At 37.1% G+C, this 22,529-nt stretch overlaps 2 protein-coding genes across 2 annotated transcripts in view; both read left to right on the forward strand.

Moving 5' to 3' along the window:
• LOC126760257 (uncharacterized) overlaps positions 1-22,529 on the forward strand; it is a 460,595-nt gene that overhangs the window by 64,262 nt on the left and 373,804 nt on the right. The window contains exon 2 of the mRNA XM_050475749.1: positions 12,951-13,066. The gene's annotated coding sequence lies outside the window, so the exon portion shown is untranslated. The remainder of the gene's footprint in view (positions 1-12,950; positions 13,067-22,529) is intronic.
• On the forward strand, positions 1,178-3,035 carry LOC126759373 (uncharacterized). Its single transcript, XM_050474108.1, has 2 exons — positions 1,178-1,313; positions 1,388-3,035. The coding sequence occupies exons 1-2, from the start codon at positions 1,178-1,180 to the stop codon at positions 2,938-2,940; spliced, it is 1,689 nt and encodes a 562-aa protein (XP_050330065.1). The 3' UTR covers positions 2,941-3,035.

Consider the following 22,529-nt stretch of genomic DNA (forward strand, 5'->3'; position numbering starts at 1 on the left):
GTTTAAGAGTCTTGAGCACTTCCACGTAAAACTTGGCGTTGACGGTTTGTCTAAGAGGAATAAATTCAATTCAATTCACACAATTAGCGTAATTTTCACTTTGGATATGCTCATTCTTCCGGTCTTCATAAGCGACCTCTTCCTGGCCCTCCAAAAAGGCCTGGTGCCACCGAAACACACCCCTTCTTGCTAAAGAAACATCAGGGTAAGCCTGCTTGATCACATCAAACGTCTCTCTCGCAGACTTACCGACTTTCACACAGAATTTAATCGCGTACCTCTGCTCTAACGAATGCAGCATTTTCGCCTTGTTCCACTCACAGGAACACGTCGCGCGAAAATGTTTGTCCTGACTCTCCAGGTGCTCGGAGAGAACTGACCAGCCGCTCGTTCGTTAGAAACGCCCTCTACCGATCCGGTCGGTGTACAGTCGCGGCGGAAGAGAATCAGTTCTATTACTTTCCGGACAAGCCCTGTATTATATAAATCAACTTATTATAGGGGTTGGGTATTTTTGGTACTTAGTATTTGGGATAATTTCTATAATATGGCGTTGATGAGCTCTTAAAGGCTAGTGCTGTCTGGCAGTACTAATAAAGTATCAACATGAATATAGATATAACTATGAGTATAAGTTTGAGTATGAATATGTGAAAGACTATAAGTATGGGTTCTGATTATAAATTTGAGTTTAAATATAGATACGTATGTATGAGTATAAGTATGAATATTAGTACAAATATAAGTACGAGGATATTTATGAGTCAAAGAACAAGTATACCGAAAGTCTGATATTCGTTATGGACAAAAATGTGACCGTGAGTCTTTCGGGCGTAAAGAGGAGAGGAAGTTGATGCTTCGCGCAGTAGTTCAAAGCGGTAGCGAACCAGTTGTGCCGAAAAATAAAAGAAGATGGGTCAAAGATTTCTTAATAAATCGTTACCTACTGGGAATGAGAGAGAAATAATTTGCGACTTTGTTGGACTGGACGCGATTTTACTTGTCGGAAATGTTTCTATAAAAACATACCAACAAATGCAACAAAAGTAATAATATTAATGGTTTTTTAGACATCATCTTATTTTATCTACCCTGTCATCGAGGTGATAAGGTACAAGAATGCGTAATAAAACTAACTACAATTTAAGGATGGTCTGTTAAAAGATACTCAGTTACGATGCGGCTCAGAACAATTCAAGGCTGCTGCTGGCAGCTGGTGTGGATCAGCACTTGGACGGTCCAGTACGCTGTCGCCAAAGACGAATCGAAATCGAGTTCGTTGAAGGAAGAACTGTTTGTAGACCGACGTCCACGTGAGTTCGCATTCTGTTCCTTTATTTTTGTTTTCTGGCAACTTGAGTCTTATCTTACTCCAACTTCGCTTTAGCGCCGAGTGAGGACGCTGTACACAAGCTTATCGCACAAGAGTTGCCATCTCTGCCGCTGGATTTTATAAAACGGCATCGAAACGATAATCTACGTCTCAACGACAGCTGTGCACCATATCCCGAGTTGATGCAACTACAATACCACAACAATTATTGGCAAGTACATCGCAGCGAACCGCTGACTTTCTACCTCTTTGGCGCTTATTATGACAATCGGACAGCTGTGGTCGACCGGGAAGGCGCGGCGCTGGTGCGCATACTCGCTACGACCAATGTGATTGACATTGACTATAAAGACTATCCTCCCAGTTACTGCCAGTTGTGGTATGAAGAGCACAGAGTGCCGTTCATTGTGCCGGTGCGCGAGTACCGGGAGATCTGGTATAAGGCATGGGCTGATAGTCCTGAGCTATATTTTCCCAAATTCGTTGAGTGCGCATTGCCGACCGAAGTGCAACATTTAGTGCCGAAAACTGTTTCGTTAGTGGCTTCGGAGTGTGCGCGCGCCACAAACAATCTGCGAGTGATCTATGAACCGCCAGTAAATCAAGCTCAACGTGGCTTTGCGGTTTGTTCGACCGGTCTCTTTAATCCTTATCGGGATAACTCGGTGCGTTTGGTTGAATGGTTGGAGCTTTTACGGCTATTGGGTGCCGAACATGTAACATTGCCTACGTTCGGCATACATCCGAATGCCACAAAAGTGCTGCGATACTACGAAGCTGAAGGGTTTGTTTCAGCACCGGGTATATCACTAACACGCGGCGAACCCGCTTTACCACACTTCAGTTATGAGGCGATAAAAGCTTGGTATAGCAATCATTGCGTCAATGAGTTGATACCATTGAATGATTGCTTCTATCGCAATATGTACAAGTACGAGTATGTAGTTATAATGGATATAGATGAGGTGATCATGCCTGTGGGTACACTCCGCAGTTGGTCAGACGTAGCACAAACCGGTGAGGCCGACTCAGGCGCTGATGATTGTGCAGATGGCGCGACGTCACTATGTTTTCGTAATGTCTACTTTCCAGCTTATCCCGAACGCAAGCCGTTTAGCGATGCTGTGCCACAATATATGTACATGATGCAACATGTAGCACGCGTGGCCGAGCATCTGGAGCCAGGTTTGGCTACGAAATGCTTTCACAGTGCACGTTATGTAACCGGTGTACACAATCATTATCCAATGAATTGGGCAGGTGGTTGTGGCATCCTAGCCGTCAATGAGACCATAGGTCAAATGCAACATTATCGTGAACCTGACGTACCTGAGACGCTAGAGAATCCCGTCACAGATGATCTGATATGGCGCTATAAGGAGCCGTTAGTGGAGAGAACGAAAGCCGTATTGCGGCAGCTGGGATTTCTGCGAGGGGTGCAGCTGCGTGATACGCCAGAGACTGTGGTGGAAGATACACCAGTAGAAGCCGCTAGTAGCCACACAGAAGAGAAAGTCGAGTCTACAGTGGATTCTAAGGCTAATGTGGATTTGGATTCAGCTGAAACCACCAAAACGCTAAGCTTAGCTGAACATATCGAACTTTGATTTGATTTGAAGTTGCCTCTAGTTGTTGTAGTGCTTAGATATAATTCTAAGGCTTGGAACATGCTTCCGAAAACAACGATCAGCCAATAAATCGATTTTAGTGCTTCTAATCTACAGTAGAATCTCGCATATATTGTTAATTCACTATTTTCATCTCTGGAATTGTGGCTATGGTTGTATAGTTTCTAAAGTACGGCGTAGGTGAGCTACCAATAGACAGTGTTTTCTGGAAGGACTTTATTTAAGACCTTGCTATGAAGGTGTTTTGCAGGAATACGTATCAGTACTATGATTATAAACATGAATCTTCTTCTTTATTGGCGTAGACACCGTTTGAGCGCTTATAGCCGAGTTTACAAGAGCGCACCAGTCGTTCTTTGTTTTCGCTGTTTGGCGCCAATCGGAGATTCCAAGCAAAGCCAAGTCCTTCTCCACCTGGTCTTTCCAACGGAGTGGAGGTTTCTTATTCTGCTTTGCCCGACGGGTACTGCATCGAATATTTTCAGATCTGTAGTGTTTGCAGCCATTCGGACGACATGAACTAGTCAGCGTAGCCGGTGGATCTTAATTCGCTGAACTATGTACAACTCGTCGTTCCATCAACTGCGGTACTCCCCGTTGCCGATGCGTAAAGGACCATAAATCTTCCGCAGAACCTTTTTCTCGAAAACCAATATTAATTTGAGTGTAAATATGAGTATGAATGTGCGTATGAGTATAAGTATGAGTATAAGTTTAAATATGAGTATAATTGTGAATTTGACTATGAGTATAAGTATGGGTATGAGTATAAATATAGGCATCCGTGTGAGTTTAGGTACATTATTATATAATAATAATACCATATATTAAAAATTAAAACCGAAAGTATTGCACCAAGTACTCACTTAATGCACTCAAATCACATAAAAACTGCCATAAAAATATAAGCAGTGAAAATTTATCGCTTCAACAAATGTTGAAAAATCATAAGATTTTATAAACATACATATGTATGAGTACGTACGTAAGTATATATATATATGAAATGTGTACCTTTGGGGCAAAATGCTGGCACCTAATGTTCGCGCACAATGCGCGGAATGGCTGCGTTTATGTGTCTACATTTGCTGGTAGTATATTTGATTTTCCACTTCACCAAGCGCATGAGTACATGTGAGTATATGAATGTTGAAAGAATGTGTGTGTGTGCGCCATTTTATGACACGCGAACACACTAAATGGACATAAATTGCAAGAATGTTGCCACTGCTTCTCACCGACCCCCGCTTTTTGGCACTCGCTCCGCTCCTACACATGCGTGCTTGCGAATCGCCAAGCGGCTGTGTGACCGCACGACCCAAACAAGCAGCCGACCGACAGCTAACGTCATTTACACATGTAAGACACAGCCATCAAGATACGAGGATGGGGAGTTGTGGTGGAAAGCTGCGCGCGTGTGTGTGATTGAGTGTGCGGCGCGAAAGGTGATTGTGTGGCAGCGAGTGAAATATGTTGGCCAAGAAACGTGACCGACATGGCTAAACGCGGGCACGTGGTACACATGGAGACGCGAACAGGAGGCAGGGAGGCAGAGCAGGAGCGAGAATCGGCGAAAATATGGTGCGAGAAAAAGGAAAAGTGCAAAATGAAATAAACTAAAAATTACGGTAAATGTAGTTTGTTGTTGTTTCAAGGAAATATGAAAGGAGTGCAAATATTGACAAACTCATTTAGCAGAAAGTTGTAAAAGGAATAACAGTAAATATGTGAAAAATATCGAAATAAAAAATAATAGAAAACACACACTAAAATTTTATAATAAAAAAACATTTCAAGCTTTGCTCGAAGTAAATACCAGCATCAGTTGCGTGAAGTACGCCGTAACGGTACTGCTGCGTACCCGCTGGGTCACACATGCGTGTGCTTGCATGCTTGTAAGTGTGCGTCGTGCGCCACGTTTTGCACGTAGTAACTTAGTGCAGGTCAGTTGAGTGTTCAGCGTCATAAATTTCATCGCATGTCAGTGGCAGTTACTCAGTAACAACTATGTTTGTGTTCGTGTTGTACGAGACGTATACGTAACCGACACAATTGGTACATATTTTGGTTGGGATTTTGAGTTGTGTTGGCTGGACTTAATCAAGACTTATGCGCCAACATTTGCACTGAGTGTTGTGGTAGGTTTGCTGCTACCGCGGATTAGTCGCGGAATCGAGTTGACATGTTTAAAGATTTTGCAGAGCATTTACGCACCACTGAATTCCAGTTGATCTGCTTACTTGACTGTTTTGCTCTTTAAGAATGTTTTTAACAAAAACTAATTAATGTGTCTTATTGTTTCGAATATTCCAATTCATTCCGTTTCGAATGTTTCACTTCGTTCCACATGAATTTTTATACTTTTTTTTACCGTCATTCATTACGTTTCGTATATTTCAATTTATTCTGTTTCTAATATTACAATTCGCTCTCCATGATTTTTTGAAACGATTCCGTTTTGAACATTCCGATTCGTTCTTTTTGTTTCGAATATTCCAATTCATTTCGTTTCAAATATTCCAATGCGTTCTTGCTGTTTCAAATATTCCCACTCATTCCGCTTTGAATATTCCAATTCGTTCCTCGTTACATTTTGATGCAATTTTGCACCGTTATTAATTCCTTTTCGAACATTCCAATTCGTTCTTGCTGTTTCGGATATTCCAATTTATTCTGTTGCGAATATTTCAAATTGTTACGCATAATTCTTCGATGTGTTTTTTTGCTCCAGTTTTATAAAACGTTGCCTTTACACCTCGAATTCCTCAGAAAGTTTGCGGAGTTCTCTCGATCGAAGGAGCTTGGGTCATCTAAAATGTGTTATATATTTTGTTACCCTCGAAATATGTGTTCTCACAGTCTTAGAACGTCAAAAAATACTATTTCGGTACCAGAAAATCACTTTTCGAATACTTCACTCGCTGCATATTTTTCTAACTAAAAGATTTGGATATACAACTGAAAATGTGTACCCGTACTATCGCATAATATCCAAAATTGGGTAGAGACACCAGTTCTGTAGGGCGTAATTATCAGTTCTCCTCACTCTCGGCACATATTTGTAGAGATACCAGATCTGCAGTGTACAACTTTGAGCTCTCTTCAGTGGAATTCTACACATTTATTGCCCTCAGTGTTCGAGGTGAGCTCCATAGATGATCTATTATATTCTATTTCTATGTTCATACTATAAAATCTTCTTGCCTTCGCAAGTAATATAATTTAATATTAAATCCCTTGCTTTTACGACGTGTGTTTTACATTTCGGTAAATAATATTATTCCTAGCAATAAAGTGCCGTGAGCCACACACCTTGACAGCAATCCCCAAGCCGTTTACCTGCTCAGCTCATAAAGTGATTTTCTTGTTGCTTGTCTACTTACATTTGCCTGATTTCAATTTCACTCCCAGTTGCTGCTGCCGCACACTCTCCACCTCTGCGCCTTCGCTAGACGCTCTCATTCCTCATCCCACTTTTCGCGATTTTTATCATTTTGTTTCGTTCGTCGCTTTTTATAGCGATTTTTTCGCATTTGTTTTTACTTCTTGCCAAATTGCCAACAATAAACAGTGACAGCAACAATTGTTGGCGGTTGGCGAATGGCTTGTGGCAAGCAACCATGGAGGCATATCATGCAATGTGAATATGCAGGTATGTGCCCGTTACATGTGTATGCATATGTACGAGTATGTGTTGCTTCTGCTTGTCGCGGGCGAAAAAAGCGCTGTGGCATAATGTCGGCGGCGCGTAAAAAATAAGAAACGTGCGAACAACATGTAGAACAACAGCAGCAATAACTTCGACACGCGCATCATTATAGTCAGCAGCGTTTTTGCTTTTATTATTGCTGCCATCATCATCAGGATCATCATCATTATCGTTATATTCGTTAGCATAATAGTGTTGCTCATCAGCGTCATCAGCATAAACAACAATTTTGCATGCGAAAAGTGCTAAACGTAGGACTGTAAGTAAAATTCGCGAGAAAGGGAGTCCTTGTGGCTAAAAAAACGAAAGGAAAACTTTCGTGTGAAAGCTACAGTCGAGATTTGATTAATGGAACCGACATGTATCGATGTCTGTGGTCCAAACGCAACTTTTAAATTATGTCAGAAACCAACTATTTCTGAGCCAAGAACAAATGACTCAGTGACAAATAGTGGACTGTACCAAAACTGACTCGTTGTCGGGCGATCCTAACAGGGATCTTACTTGAATCTAAGCTATCCAGTCCATTGTGTTACCTACTAAAAACTCCAATGGTTCATCAGACCCTTACAAATCGACAGAGTCTCTCAAAAATTTGTTGAGACAAGTAGCAAGTAGCAAGTAGTTCACCGAGAAAGATCTCGCAGTCGCACAGGAGATGATGGTCGATCAGTGCATGCTAAGTGTACGTGAGGTCCTTGGTCAAGTGCTAGAACGCAAGACGCCAATGGGATCCAACTCCGTTCCGTTCCGTTCCGAATTTTTGTGCTGCTCTCGTCTACTGTATCTGAATTGAAACCCACGAAGTCATTGCTGGAATTGATTTTTAAAAGTGCTCTCAAGCAGTTTCTGAGTGCAGAGCTCTAATCATCTTTCGGAACTCAACCAGAATAGCTACTTAAAAACTCACAGTTATCAAACACAGCTTGTATTGTAAGAACGCTGTGAAAAGTTGGCTGTACTTATCTGGACTCTGCAATTGTAAGAGCACAAGGTTTTCACAAATTGACTACTGAAGGTTTCATTAGACCGGAATATAAATGTCTTCCTTAGATATGAGGTTTCTTCTTAAAGTTGTTGTAAGCACGCGAGCGCCCTATTATCAGGTTTGCTCTAATATAGTCCACTGTTATAACTTTTTGTCCAGGGTCAGGGTAGCTCAGCTAATATGAGGTAAAAAGTGAAAGCCGTGATTGGCCTTTTGGAATCAATTTGCTTTGCGAATGCTGCGAAGCTTACTTACTTATTTCTATTTTTCGAAGTGGCTTTAAGTTTTAGCTTAATCTCACCACCCCTCACTTCATTTTTTTCAATTTAACGCCAGCTAAAGTGTGACTCAGATGTTGTGCTTAGTTGCGAGTGCGTGTCTAAATTGTGGCACGGCCCACTTACTTTGGCTGTATGGTGCTGATAGTTACGAAATCCAAAATAAACCGTAAAGCTCGAAAGGCGCTCGATGATGCGTTTGATTAAGCAGATAAGCGCTAAAGAAGTGCCGGTGTGGCTAAAAGATTTTCGCTTTCAAGGACTTGAAGGAATCAAATCGAATTTGTATGAAAGTGAGCACTGGCATGAGTGCGAAGACTCAAAGGTACTTGCAAAGAGATGGCGGGAGAAACCACAACTAGCGTACTTGAAGCTGTCATGATATTGCGCCTAAGCTTTAACCCCCAACCTCCTTAGGTTTGTTGGTTTCAAAAATTTTCTTTTTTCCTGCTATTTTTTATCTTTCTTTGGTTATCATCGACGTTTCATTCGCATGCTCAACGCATCAAAGGCACGCGCAAGTAAATCGCATAAATTGTTCACACACGACTGCTTGGGGTTTCGTTGTATTTGCTCCATCTGTCATTCGCTTGAATATCTAATCTCTCTCAATGATAATAACACAATGCGAATGGCGTGAAGATTGACGAGTGTATAGAAAGAAGTTAGCTGAGTGGAGGGGGGCTATCCTAAGCGATAGCTTTTCGATGTCTTTAAGCCAAGTGGTGTTAAAAATACAGGTCTTCTAATTTTAACAGATGCTGGGTTTAAGCATAGGTTTCGACGTAAAATCTTCCAGTTCCATCTAATCTGATACCTTTGTTTTTGCATGGTCAGGAATGCCTCTTACTGTGGAAAAGAGAAAATTTTTATATCCATAACTTTCGATATAAATGACTCTGCCTAGTCAAAAAATTCAGTCTACTATTAGTTCGAGCTCGTTAAGATCTTCAAAAGAGCCCACCCTTTACATCCATAAAACAAACTTGTCGTAATTAAAAGGTAGGTCTCTCATCCGAAGCTGTGTGTCTTTTCTTTGGGGGCGCTTTTTTATGTAGCGCATCCCAAATCCAGCGCACAACTCTGTGGAGGGATGTTTAAACTTATCACTTTCAAGGAGATGTTTTTTTGGCTACCCAGTGGATACTTGGTCTAAGACCGGAAGTTGTGAGCTGCTTGAGCCATATGTAAAATAATCGTTTTTGGCCGCTCCCAAGTAAATGCCGCTCAGAGAACTTTCCTCAGTTGCGTGAATTTCTTCACATGGCTCCATCCGCCGAACACATCATCCATCCTGAAAACACTCCAACTCTGAGAGTATTCGACGCAGTACCCACTGTGGGAACCAGAGGAAGACCTCCACTCGGTTGGAAAGACCAGGTGGAGCAGGACCTGGTTACACTTGGAATCTCCAATTGACGTCAAGCAGTGAAAAGGAAGAACGACTGTCGCGCTGTCGTAAACTCGGCTATAACCGCGTAAGGGGTGTCTTCGCGAATAAGCAAGAAGAAGCTAGAAATACTATCTTCACAATAGTATTTTGGAAGCAAGTTCCGCTCAAGCCGTGCTTTCGTCTGTTGAGGACTATCATTATCGGGTTTGGAGTACGTGATCCTCGTATATAGTTATTTCAACGCGCTCATTTTGCAATGAATTCAACTGACGGGTTATAGTCGTTGACCCAAAGAACAACACGCCGATCTTCCTTCTCTTAAACCATGCTAAGTTCATGCAAAGCTTTTATCTAACTGCCGAGTTGACCGCAGTGATTTGAACTGGATCCGTGGTATAAAGGACGGGGTAACTCATATTCATTGGCCTTGCTGCATTTGGAAGCGCTGGTATTGTCTAGCAATTGCTGCACAGTATTACTACCCTTGATCGTTATTGTGTGGCGCTCGTTTGCCGCTGTCGACGAGGCATTCAAATGCTTTCATGCGAATTGAGACAAAGAAAGCAAACTAGGGAAAGTGAGCGGTGAAAGTGTCAGTTGCCATTGTTTGACGCTGGGTAATATATATATGCGTGTGTGAGCGTGTCGCTCAAGCGCAGACTTAGCAAGCCACTGTGCAATAAAAGAGAGCAATTGCCGCGCTAAGGTCCTGAAAGCATATTTTTCCACAAACCGTATGAGCAACAGCGGCTGCTTTGCGATTGACGGAGCGTGTGTGGGTGGAATTCTAAAGCGTTGCGGCGCTAAGTGAGTGCAAGTGCGAGAAATTGAAATTTTTCTAAGCCACTTAGCGCACTTCAGCAACAGTAAAGCCAGTAAATCAACACTCGACTGCGACTAGTATGTTGCTTATACGCCACGGTGTGCCAGCAGCCAGCCAAGTAAAGGAAAAAAGCACACAAATTTACTGGTTGGCTGGAGCAAATGCCTGGCGCCCAATGCTTGCGCCGTAATTTGAGGTCAAAGTTAGGCTTGCCATTTCGTTGTACGCCTATTGTTGCCAATACTTTGTGGCCGGCGGCGATAGCGTGCCAAAAGTGAATTTGGTTTATTTGTTCGCGTACGCTGTTGGCGTACGCCGTTTATTGCATGGCTGCAAAACAACAAAAAAACGCGCAGCACAATCCCCTGCAACGCCCGTGAAGCTAAGTAAATATTTCAGCGCTGGCATGCAGTCGCTACCGTTATTTATTTACAAGTTTTGGCCAGCCGCACGCTTTTAGCAGGCATATGTTGCGCTGACTGCGCGTCGCCGTTTGTTTCTTCTGACGTTTAACATTTAATGGCCGCTAAAGTCAACAGTAAACAATTGTAAATTTGCTGCGCTCACTGTCAACCAGCCAGTTTGTGGTGAAAGTGTGTGATGAAAAAACAAGCAAGCTCATTTTTGGGCTGCCAAAGTATGAGCGCACAAAACAAATATGATCACATGCAGCTCATACACATATGTGTATGTATATGTAGTTGAATGTGCATGCATACATACATATGTGTCCGCTCGAAAAAGTGTGCCATATTTGCCCAGCTGTCGCTTGACAAAAAGAAGCGCGTTTCCTCTGGCAAGCGTTTATGACCTCACGATGACGCTTTGCAATTGGCAACGCTTACGCAGAAAAAAAGAGTGAACAGACCTTGTTTATAACCAATGATGCCTAAATTATTGCATGAGACAGCTGCCAGAATTTTGTTGACTTGTGCTGCTAAGTGGAAGCATGATAAAAAAATGCCCTATTAGACCTAGATCCCTGGAACAGGTGCAACAGACCTACATGCTCGGGATTACGTGCACAAGAAAGTTACGTCAACTAAGGTTCTGTAAATTAACCTTGACGTTCGGCCAATATGTACGCAAGTGAAGAATGAGGTAATGCTTACGGCCAGCCGGTTCATGATTTTAGGCCATTGAGTTCAGAACTGGCGGGTCTATACCTACGGGGATAAACTCCACTAGTTAATGAACTAAATTGACAATGTGAGCAAGAATAGGAGACCCATGAGGAAGTAAAAACAGTGTTTTCATTCCCAAATGTAGAAGAATGGATCAATGGTTTTGTGATCAACAGTTCCAACGGCGTAATCTACATATGCACCGTGGGATTAGTGGGTGAAATAGGAACAAGAGCGCGCTTCTTCTGTAGCAATCTATGCAAAGAAGGTATTTTTAAACAAAATGAATACAAGTCAGTCTTTCAGGCAGAAATTGTGGTTATAACGGAAGGTACCACATGGGTTTCTGCTCAAACCAGCAAGTCCATAAACTTTCTGGTGGATATCCAAAGGGCAATTAAGTCTATTCGTAGCGTCAATACGAAGACTGTTAAGTCTTAAGCAGGTACTAACTCTCAGTAGGTAATTCAAGCAGCTCACGACTTCCGGTCTTACACCAAGTATCCTCCGCTAGCCAAAGAACATCCATTTGAAGGCGAGCTAAAGTGAGAAGGTGAACTATGTAAAAAACGCCACCAATGATTGTGAAGCAAGAGAAGCCTCCCTTTAGGTGACGACCATAGCAAATGCACTAAGGATAATGGTTTCGGCGCAGTACCCGCCAGGGAAAGCACTCCACGCCATTGGAAAGACCAGGTAGAGAAGGACCTGGCTTCACTTGGAATCTCCAATTAGCGCTGCATTGCGAAAAGAAGAAGAAACGACTGGCTGTTGTTAACTCTACCTACGCCAGTAAAGAATAAGAAGAAGAAGGTAACTCAGTTAGTATCATTTCGGTGCCAAGTTAAATAGGAATAGAAGGATATGAAAAAGCAGACGAGCTGGCCCTTTCGGGGACTAGAGGAACACCTCCGGTCTTGGAACATTAACAACACAGGGTATAGACAAAGCTACTTTCGGGTAGTGTTGATGGTGTATAGATCAAAAAGCTCTTACTTCTAGGCAACGGGAAACGTAGAGTCATCACAGGCCGCCTAGCCTTAATGGGATCCCACCTTCAGCAAATGGTAAAGTAGATTCGGCGGTATGCAGAGCCTATGCAAAGGATGATGAGACGCTGAAATGTTTTTTAAGCGAACGCCATCCAGCAGATGAGAAGAGACATATTCCATGACTGCCAAAGCTCCAACTTAAGAGGCATTGGGTAGCTGAAGTGAAAAAGAATCGGTCTGACGCCTCGTTGATAATAATTATAATATAATTTATTTAACTCCTCTTTTCGTAAAAATTGATTAACTTTTGGGTATATTTTTCCTACTATTGTATATTTTATCTAAATAATAGAATAATTGTAAAATTACTGAAAATCAACAAAAGTTTTTGTTTCGGTTTTTTTAATATAAAATACAAACTTTGATTATCACAAATATTTTCATAAATTTTGTTTACTTTTAATTTAAATGACTAAATTTTTTTTTAAATTTTTTTAAATTTTTTTTTTTAATTTTTTTTAAATTTTTTTAAAATTTTTTTGTTAATTTTCTAAACACGCATTGTAAGTTGTAATTATAGAAAAGAAAAAAAAATATTTTCTTAAATTTTAATTTTTTTTTAAATTTTTTCCTCAACATTTTACTTCATTACTGACGCTATATTTTTTCTTTTTCTTTTCAGCAAATTAATTAAATTTTTCGCGCGCTGCCCAAACAAACAGCAAACAATTGAAATGACACGCTTACGCGCAAGCGACCCAAGGAGCTGCAACGGCAACACCAAGTGCCCAAAATGCAGTAAGTATTTATTTAGCGAAATTAAATTAGAAGGCCTAATACAAAAGGCAACAATGTAATGACGGCCAAAAAACACAAAACAAAAATGTGTGAAACAAATTTCAACTAGCATTAAAAGTAGCGAAAAATTGCGCAAAAGAAAGCGCAAAGATACTATGAAACTCACAAAACGAAGCGAAAACAAGGCACAAGGCAGCGTTAATGAAAGGAAAACAATGACGGAAATTGGGTCGGCAAAAAAATTACAACAAAAAAATTTCATTACATTTATTTGCTAGGCACAATGCAATTAAAGGCGACAAAAATTAAAAGAAAACAATGAGGAAGCTCAGAATACAAAGAAAGTGCAGAAGCATTTTAATTTAAACTAATTTAAGTAGAGGATATAGAAATGGAAGCCTTTTTTAATAGTTTGAATGGAAATTTATAGAATTTTTCAATATTCACCGAAATTCCGTAAAAGAAATTTTTTCTGTAAAAATTTTTAGACAAAAAGTAATATTTTATATGGAAATTTTTTTTTGTAAAATTTTTAAAACAAAAAACAGGAATTTCTGATTTGGAAAATATGTTTTTTGCAAAGAAAATTTTCCATATTGTTTTTTAATATTTTTTTTACCATTTTTGCTAATTAAATTTTCCTTAATTATATATCAAATAAATAAAAAAATATGTGTATAATATGACATATACTTATATATTATGTATATAAATATTTTTTTTGGCAATATTTTGAAATACTTTTTGCAATATTTTCAAATATTTGTTAAAAAAAAATTTTGATATTATTGCTTTATTTTCTTTTTGGTATTTTTGTACGCAACATTTTTTTTTTATTATTTCGAATTCATATTTTTGTCTTTTTTTCCTGCCTTTCATTATTTACTCATTACCCACTTTGTTCCAGTTTTAAAGCTCTTCCTTTGATTTTGTTTTAATTTTGAGTTTTTAATTTTTTGGTTTTTAAGCATTTATGGCAGTTGTTTAAACATTTTTATTTTGGTTTTAATTATAATTTCATAATTTCATAATTTTTCAATTTTATTTTAATTTTTAACCATTTTGGAAATTGTCCAAATTTTTTTTTGATTTTGTTTTAAATATATTATGTCCATTTCAAAAATTTTCAATTTTATTTTAATATTTCTAAGTTTTTTTTAACATTTTTTGAAATTGTCAAATTCTTTTTTAATTTGTTTTAAATTTTCTTTCTTCATTTTTTCAATTTGTTTTTATATCATAATTTTTCAATTTTATTTTTATATTTATAATTTTTATTTTCTAATTTTATTTGACATTGCCAATTTTTTTGATTTTTCTTTATTATTTTCTTATTTAAAAAAAAAAATTTTTATAGTATTTTTTAATTTATTTTTCAAACTTATTTTTTTTTTTCAAATATGTTATTTCTTTATATTTACATTTTGGGACTTTTTGATTCTTTATTCTTTTAAATTTTTATATATTTTTAACTTTTTTTGTAATTTTAAACATTTTTATATATTTTTTTAAATTTTTTATTGTGTTTTTAAATATCTTTTCCATTTTGTTTCTAAATTTTTTGTTGCTTTATTTATTTATGTTATTGTTTTTAATTTTTTTATTTTCTGCAATTTTATTTTAATATTTTTATTTTTTAACCTTTTTTGATTTTTTAAATTATATTATTATAATTTTTCAATTTTATTTTAATTTTTTTATTTTTAATTTTTGATTTTTAAATTATATTATTATAATTTTTCAATTTAATTAAGTTTTTTTTTATTTTTAGTTTTTTAGTTTTTTTAGTTTTAAAATTTTCCCAATTATTCTTATTAAAATTAAAGTATATGTAAATTTTTTGCTAACCTGTTTTCTAAATTTTTTATTTCTTAATTTTTTTGTGTTTTTTGTTCTTTTTAATTTTCTGCTTTGTTGCTTTGCTTTATACCTCCAACCCTGAACCCATTCAGCGCGACCGCTACCAGTTTTTGAACTCAACCCTGAGCGGATGTTGCATGTTGCCAATCGACAAGTCATGCAATCATGCCGCTATTTAAGTGCAACTATAATTTGCAATAACAAAAACATTATTGTGTGTCATCGGCATTTAAACGTTGATGATCGATGATGATAGTGCTCTTTAGCGCTAATTATATAAGTATTCATTACATGCGCGAGTGCTCGTTTGGGCCTGGCTTTGTTCCGTTGTTGCAGTGCAGTTTTTTTATTTTTTTTTAAAGTTTTTTATAGTTAAAAAATTGTTTGTACATAAATTTATTTATATTTTTATACCACTTTTTATTTTTTTTATTTTTTTATCCTTAAAATTTGTTTTTTGATTTGATTTTTTTTTTTAAGTTTTAATTTTTTTTTAAATTAAATTGTTTGTAGTTGTTTTGCTTTTAAAAATATCTATGTGTTGAAAATTTTTTCTTTTATTTAAAGAAAATTTATAAAATTTATTGTTTTGACGTTTTTTTTATTTGCTATTAGACTAATGTATGTGCCTGTTTTGTTTCACCGAAAATTTTAGAAACTAAATATAAATATTCATTAAAATTTATATTTTCGAGTTAATTATCATTTTTAATATTATAGTTAAAAATTAAATTTTTGAAAATTTATTTTTCATTATTTTAAAAATAAATTTTACTGAAAAGTATTAATAACTTTAAACATTAAAATTAAATTTTTTTAGGTTTTTATTTTCAAGCTAATTATAATTTTAATATTGTATTCATTTTTTTTAAATATTTTTTTTAACAATTTTGGTTATTAATTTTTTTAATATATAAATCAAAAATTTTTCTATTTTTATTCCCTACTTAATTTAAGAGAAACATTAATACAATTTAATTTCAGCGTTTATTAATTTTAATTATTCAGAATTAACAAATTCAAATTTTTTTGCAATTAAAATTGTTTACGGAAAATTTATAATCAGCGTTTCTTTTGTATAACAAGCAAATAAACTGCAAAATATGACGCTTGACAAGCAATTAAATGCGATATGTCTAATTAAAATCCGTGATTTGTGGCTGCAACTGCAAAAACTTTTTCTTTTTTTTTTACTGAAGTTATATATGTTTTTGTTGTTGCCAATCGCTGGCAGACAATGCACACTCCGGCGCCACCTGAGCGCCGACCTGCTTTTATTTTATTTATCTCGAGCATTTTGCCGGCCTCCACAACCCCCTTAGCTACTTCACACTCTCGCTTTTGCCTGCAATCACTTTCGCTCTCTCTCCCCTGCCGTTCGTTTGCTCTTTTGAGACAGACAAAAAAACTCCATTATTTTCATCATTCATACGCTGTGCAATTAACTCGCAACCATTGATGCTACATTTAATCGCATCAGTGTTGTTAATAATTAATTGTTGCATTATGAGCTGAGTGATAAAAATAAAGCGTATCAAATGTGGCGTACATGGCGTATGATTAACCTGCGCTGTGCGAGCAATGTCTGAGCGGATGTGTGATAGGTGTGCATGTGTACGCCTGTAGTATGTGGATAGATAGTGAGCATAGCGTGTTAATTTGAAAAAAAGCAACAATAATAATAAAAATGCAAAAACAACAATTAAAATACAGCAACAACAGCAAACAGCTATTTGAGCTGCGTTAGCGTGCAAATTATGAAAACCATTCAGCAACAACAGAAAAAATAATAACAACAACAACATCACCAATAACATATCCTGCCATAAAGCTACCACAAAAGGCATACACAATTCATGCCACCATCAACACCACAACACAGCAGCCAACAACAACAACAGTTGCGGAAAAAAGCACAACGGCTGAAAAATCATTAAAAAATCCGCGGAAAAAAATAAGAAAATGTACAAAAGAGTGCAAAAATATTAAAATACTGGAACTGCATGCTTGTCGATGACGTGCGAAGCTTATTAAAATTTTATTGCGCTGAAAAAATGTGTCATAAAAATCGCTAGCATTTATGACAACATACATATGTACATGTACATATGTGCATTTACCTGTGTATGTGTAAAAACTCACATATTTATTTCATATATAAATAGTTTATACAATATGTCGTGCGGAAAAATATGGAAACATAAAGAAACAGCAGCAGCATTTGACCCAAATTAAAGTGAGCATATGCAAATGTGTGAATATTAAAGCAAGTGCATATATAATTATATGTATATGTGTATTGGTGTGCATCTGTCATTTAATATTTTCACATTTCAAGTCAAAAACAGGGCATGGGGATGTTCAGAAGTTGTAAAACTTACTAAAATGAAATATAATGCCAAAAAAATGTGTAAAAAGCATAAAGTTATATGTATAGCGTGACACACATGAAAAATAAAACTCAAAATGGAAATTGCAGCGCTGCCTTATATAATAATCTATGCCAAATTTCGTGGGTACATCTGGTCAAATAGAAAAGTTTTCCATACAAGGACCTGATTTTGATAGTATAATTTGTATGGCCGCTATATGTTATAGTTGTTCGATCTAAACAATTTGTTCGGATATTGTAGCAATGTCTTCGATAATAATCTATGCCGAATTCCGTGAAGATATCTCGTCAAATAGAAAGGTTTTCCATACAGAGACTTGAGTTTGAGCTAACCGTTTGTATGGCAGCCATATGCTATATTAATCCGATCTGATCAATTTCTTCGGAGATGATAGGATTGGTTCGTATAAAATGCTATGCCAAATTTCGTGAAGATATCTCATCAAATAAAAAAGTTTTCCATACAACGGTTCTGGTTTAAGCACTCAAGAATTAGGGGACGATTTCGTTTATATACCGGCGGACAAACCGTTTTACTATTTAACCCACCCTCGTATACAACCCGACAGCACATGCATTGCTATGACTTGCGTGCACCCAAATATTAAAAATTTTAAATATAAATAATAGTAAAATTAAAACAATAACAATAAAAGACGCGGCAAACGTCATTGTCTCTTCACTCACACATCACAAATGCTGTCAAATGGAGCGCATCACCGCTTCAGCAGTTTGAACTGCGCTCTGCCATGCCACATGAATGGCCCTGTACTCGCATCAAGAACAAAGCAATAAAGAAGTATTTTTTTTTATTAAAATCAATGCACGCAATGTGTGGCATATTGAGTTAATAGCAATGAAATTGTCGGCCATCAATAGCATGAGCGGCAAATAAACTGTTAAGTGAATGCTGTAAGCGAACAAAAGTGGGTTAATAAATTTTTTTTGGAAATAAAAAATTGAATAAAAATTACGTTGAATTGGTTTTTTTGTAATAAATAAAAAATAATAATTTAAAATATTTAAAATAATATAAAAAAAATCTCTTAGAAGTGATGAAAGATTTTTTCACAAATAAAAAATTACACAAAAGTAAATCATGTTTTTCTGTGATGAATATGATAAACCTTTTTGCCTTTGAATTTGGTTTTAGAATGTTTATAATCAAAAAAAAAAATTCTCTGAAAAGTTAAAATTTTTTTTTGCTTTCGAACAAAATTTTAAGCTAATTATAAAAAACTTATTTTTTCAATTCAATTTATATAATTTATTTTTTAATTTTTTTAAAATAATTTTTTAAAACATTTTTCATAATTTTTTTTTTTTAATTTCATGTGGACTTTGTTTTGAACATACATATATATTTATTCCTGCTATTTTCTACAGCAAATTTTATGCAAAAATGTTTTTGATAATCTAAAAATAATTAAATGCGCACAGATTGCGCAAATTAAATTTTATTGGCCATTAATGGCATGCAAGCGTTTATTATCTGTGGAATAAAGAGACACAAGTGGAGCAATGTCACTGTGTTTTTTCGCTAGTGCGAAGAGTTGTGTGCAGTTTGATGCACGCAATCGATGGAATTGAGTTAAAACCGAACTACAACTTATACATTTTTTTTCCATTTTTATCAGTCTTTTTTGATCAAAATATCCTCCATTTTTTCGATTTTCATGTGTCGCTTATGAAGTTCTTATTTTGAGGTTATGTTTGGCTGGTTTTTTTGCAGCAAATAGACAGTTGAGTTGAAAGCATATGTCAATACATTTTCTTGGGTACATAAGTTCAGCCGATAGTAGAGAGTGGAGTTATAGCACCTGGACTGACTTTTGAACCCTTTTCTTGCTTTATTCGGCTCCCCTGACCGAAGGTAACCGAGAGGTAACCCTAACATCGAGTCTAGAGATAAAGAGAGAATAAACAAGAAAAAATGTTAACTTCCCGACCGAAGCTATAATACCTTTAACGGATACAAAAAGGTTCTTAAAAAGTACTTGCCTTTGATCGGTCAGTTTGTAAGGCAACTACATATGTATATGCTACAGTGACTCAATATGAACAATTTTTTCGAAGATTACATAACTACCTTAAATAAACATCATTGCCAAATTTTTTGAAGATATCACTTGATTTCGATCGTTCAGTTTGTATGGCAGCTATATGTTACACTGGTCCGATAACGGTCGTTCCGACAAATGAGCGGTTTCTTTATGAGCAAAGAACATATGCAAAATTTTAGACCGATATCTCAAGCTCTGAGCTCTATGGTATAAATACAGACAGAGAGACGGTCATTGACTCAGCTCGTATTTAATAGGTTTTCCGACGTTTCCTGTCGGGGTCTTACAAACATTGTTGCAAACTCAATATACCTTGTTCACGTCATAAACACAGATAAAATATTCATAATCTTTGAAAATCTCTGTAAGCACTCTTGGAATACACTTAACTCCTAAGTTGTTCCTCCAGCACGAATGAAATTTACAGCAACTAGGATTCTTGAAAGCGGTGCTTGGGAATTAGTTGTATTCTAGAGACTAGTTTATCCAGCACAGATCAATCTGATGGGAACGAGGAGTCAAGAGATCGGTACAAGGAATTAGACGTGTTCTCCGACTCATCCAGTCATTTGAGATTTCAGTGATCAATTCGTCATTTCTACCAGTCTTTGTAACGCGGTTATTAGAATAGAGGAAACATAAATAGCGAAGGAAGTTGAGCACCGTTAGTCGCTAGTCTTCGAATTTTACTGAGCGAATTTCCGGTATCATCAGAATACCAAAAAGGCTTTGGTATTCTCGTCTTGATATCAGACCATAACCATTGATTACCACAATATTTGAATAATATCGTTTATGCGTCTAAAGAAAAGGTTTTTAGTTTCGTAGACGTATCCAGCGGCATCTCCAAATGCAAATCCGTACAATTGTGGTTCCTTGGTTCGTCGAAGCCACCGAGTTTTCACCGATGGTGGTACAACTATGTCCACTTTTTTATGATTCCGGTCCTCTGAAAAAGAAACCAAGATCTCTTAAATCTTGTGTGCTTTGTACTACAACTTAGCACTATGGAATTTCAAATATTCCTACTTTGCCGAAGACACCGAGATAAGCGAGATAAAGCCAACATATAAACAGCGCCAAGTAATCAAAGTCAAAGTCAACAAAATCACTTACAAGCCGACAACGTCGTCTGTCAACAACATTAACAATCGGTTGTCAGCAGTGAAGTAGCAACAACGAACAACACTTATTATCAAGCAAAACAGAGACGCGCGTTCTTGCCGCTCGTCAGCAAATTGCGCTACACCGTTAACTGCAATCGGTGAGCAGTCGAAATGACAACAACTCAATGAAGGTGCCTTTGTTGTGCAGAAATAAACAAAAATACTTGCACACGGCGCCGGAAAACATTCGTGCAACAACAGCCTGCAAAGCAAAAAGCGCAGCGAAAGAAGCGAAGCTAAAGAAGGCATTCAAAGACCGCGGAGGGAATCACGTTTATTTGGTTAAAGAAAATAGTAATTCTTGTTAAGCTAACTAGCGTACAACAAAAGCAATGCTGAAAGCGGCAACTGCAGCGCATGTAGCGTTGTGCAACATTTTGCAGCAAGAAGGTTGTTGGGTAAGGCAAGGCCAATTGAGGTTAAGTAAACTGAAAAGAAATGTGTTGATACCCGCTGAGCTCTACTTTTGTTGATGTTGCATGGTTGCAGTGCGCATTGTAGTTGATTTTGCAACATTGTTGACTAAGGTCAAGAATTACACGACGCGTTTCGAAATATGGCTTCAGGTACCTTTAAATGGCACAAGAAAGCTTGGTGATCCTGACTTTCGTCAAGTTGTTTTAACGCTGTGAAGTTTAAGTGAAACACAGACGCAAGTTAAAGGTTGGAAACGAATAAATGTGCATACCGAGTCTGGAACTTTCTAACTCCTTCGCGTTTCGGGGTTACAATTATATACATTTTGATGGAATCTGTAGTATAAGACTGGTTTTGCATGCCAGCGGAATCGCTGGATATTGTAAATCCGATGAGCTTGCTAGAGAGGCCACTCGTATCCCACTTACATCTGTAGGGACACGAGCTGGGCCTCCATTATTCTCTTGCATTATAGTGGTGGACCTCTAGACTTCATAAAAGTTTAGCAGACGATAGTTAACTATGTATTAACACCCGTGCGACTGAGCTTCTGTCCTTAAAGAGAACAGATCATATCAAGATATATCTTGCCACAATCTTAGGAGTTTTTACTAGACATTGCGGTAAGGCCGAAAATCTTTTCAGTAGCTAACTGTCCAAGTTATATGAAAGGTGACGTGGCAACATATATCCACTTTCTTCTCCGTTCTTCAGATTTTACAAGGCTAAGGTAGAAACATTTCGACACTCATATTTTCGGCAAATCTGGTGAAAAAGCCGGATTTCATATTAGCTGCCTCAACAAATTTGTGGTAGACTCAAAACACTTTGTCGATTTTTGAAAGTATTTTCGATCAATACTTAGGAGTATAAAGGTATTACAATGAATCGGTGTTCTCAGCTGTCTAAGTGCGACCTAATCGACCTCTTAACCTAATTTCGTCTATTCAGTACCGTACTTTACACTAACCCTTGGCCAGATTTTTCAGCAGATAGAAGTTTATTGGTGGCTCCATTCAAGTGTTTCAGAGCTTTAGGTAAAGAAGTCTTCGGGTTCGACCTTGAAAATCAAGTATCCATCAAAAGAGAATAAGTAAGCTTTCCTGTAGCCTGAATTTAGGCCTCCTTAAATTAGTCTCTAAAAAGTTTTTCCTAACAAGACCACCCATTATTGTACTTTACTTTCGAAAATTCCACTTGAACTGTAATCATCAACAGTTTTATGCTCTTTAATATTAATGCCTTCCATTTACCTTTCGTTTCAGTGCGCCAACAAGCTATCCATAGTACCGTTATGCTTTAAATGCTTCCAAAAAGTTTTGCCAAGTGATTAATTAAATAACAGCTGCTCCTAAAAGTTGGCTATACAAAATTTACATAAAAAAATGTTCCAAAAAAAAAAGTGTTGTTGTTATGACTTTCGATTTTTGTTGTAAATGTGCTAATAAAAGCGCTGAATTATGGCAACAATTGTAGCAATTTACATTAGTTGCGGAAGTTTGGGTTGAGCGTAGAAGCAGAAGAGCGCTGCATGAGAGTGGCTGAGAAGTAATGAAGCTCTGTTT

The sequence above is a fragment of the Bactrocera neohumeralis genome, chromosome 5 (genome assembly GCF_024586455.1).
Source record: "Bactrocera neohumeralis isolate Rockhampton chromosome 5, APGP_CSIRO_Bneo_wtdbg2-racon-allhic-juicebox.fasta_v2, whole genome shotgun sequence".
Classification (NCBI taxonomy): domain Eukaryota; kingdom Metazoa; phylum Arthropoda; class Insecta; order Diptera; family Tephritidae; genus Bactrocera; species Bactrocera neohumeralis.

Coding starts and splice junctions, on each gene's coding strand:
- LOC126759373 (XM_050474108.1), top strand. CDS start 1,178: ATGCGGCTCAGAACAATTCAAGGCTGCTGCTGGCAGCTGGTGTGGATC. Junction 1,314..1,387: donor GTTTGTAGACCGACGTCCAC/GTGAGTTCGCAT, acceptor ACTTCGCTTTAG/CGCCGAGTGAGGACGCTGTA.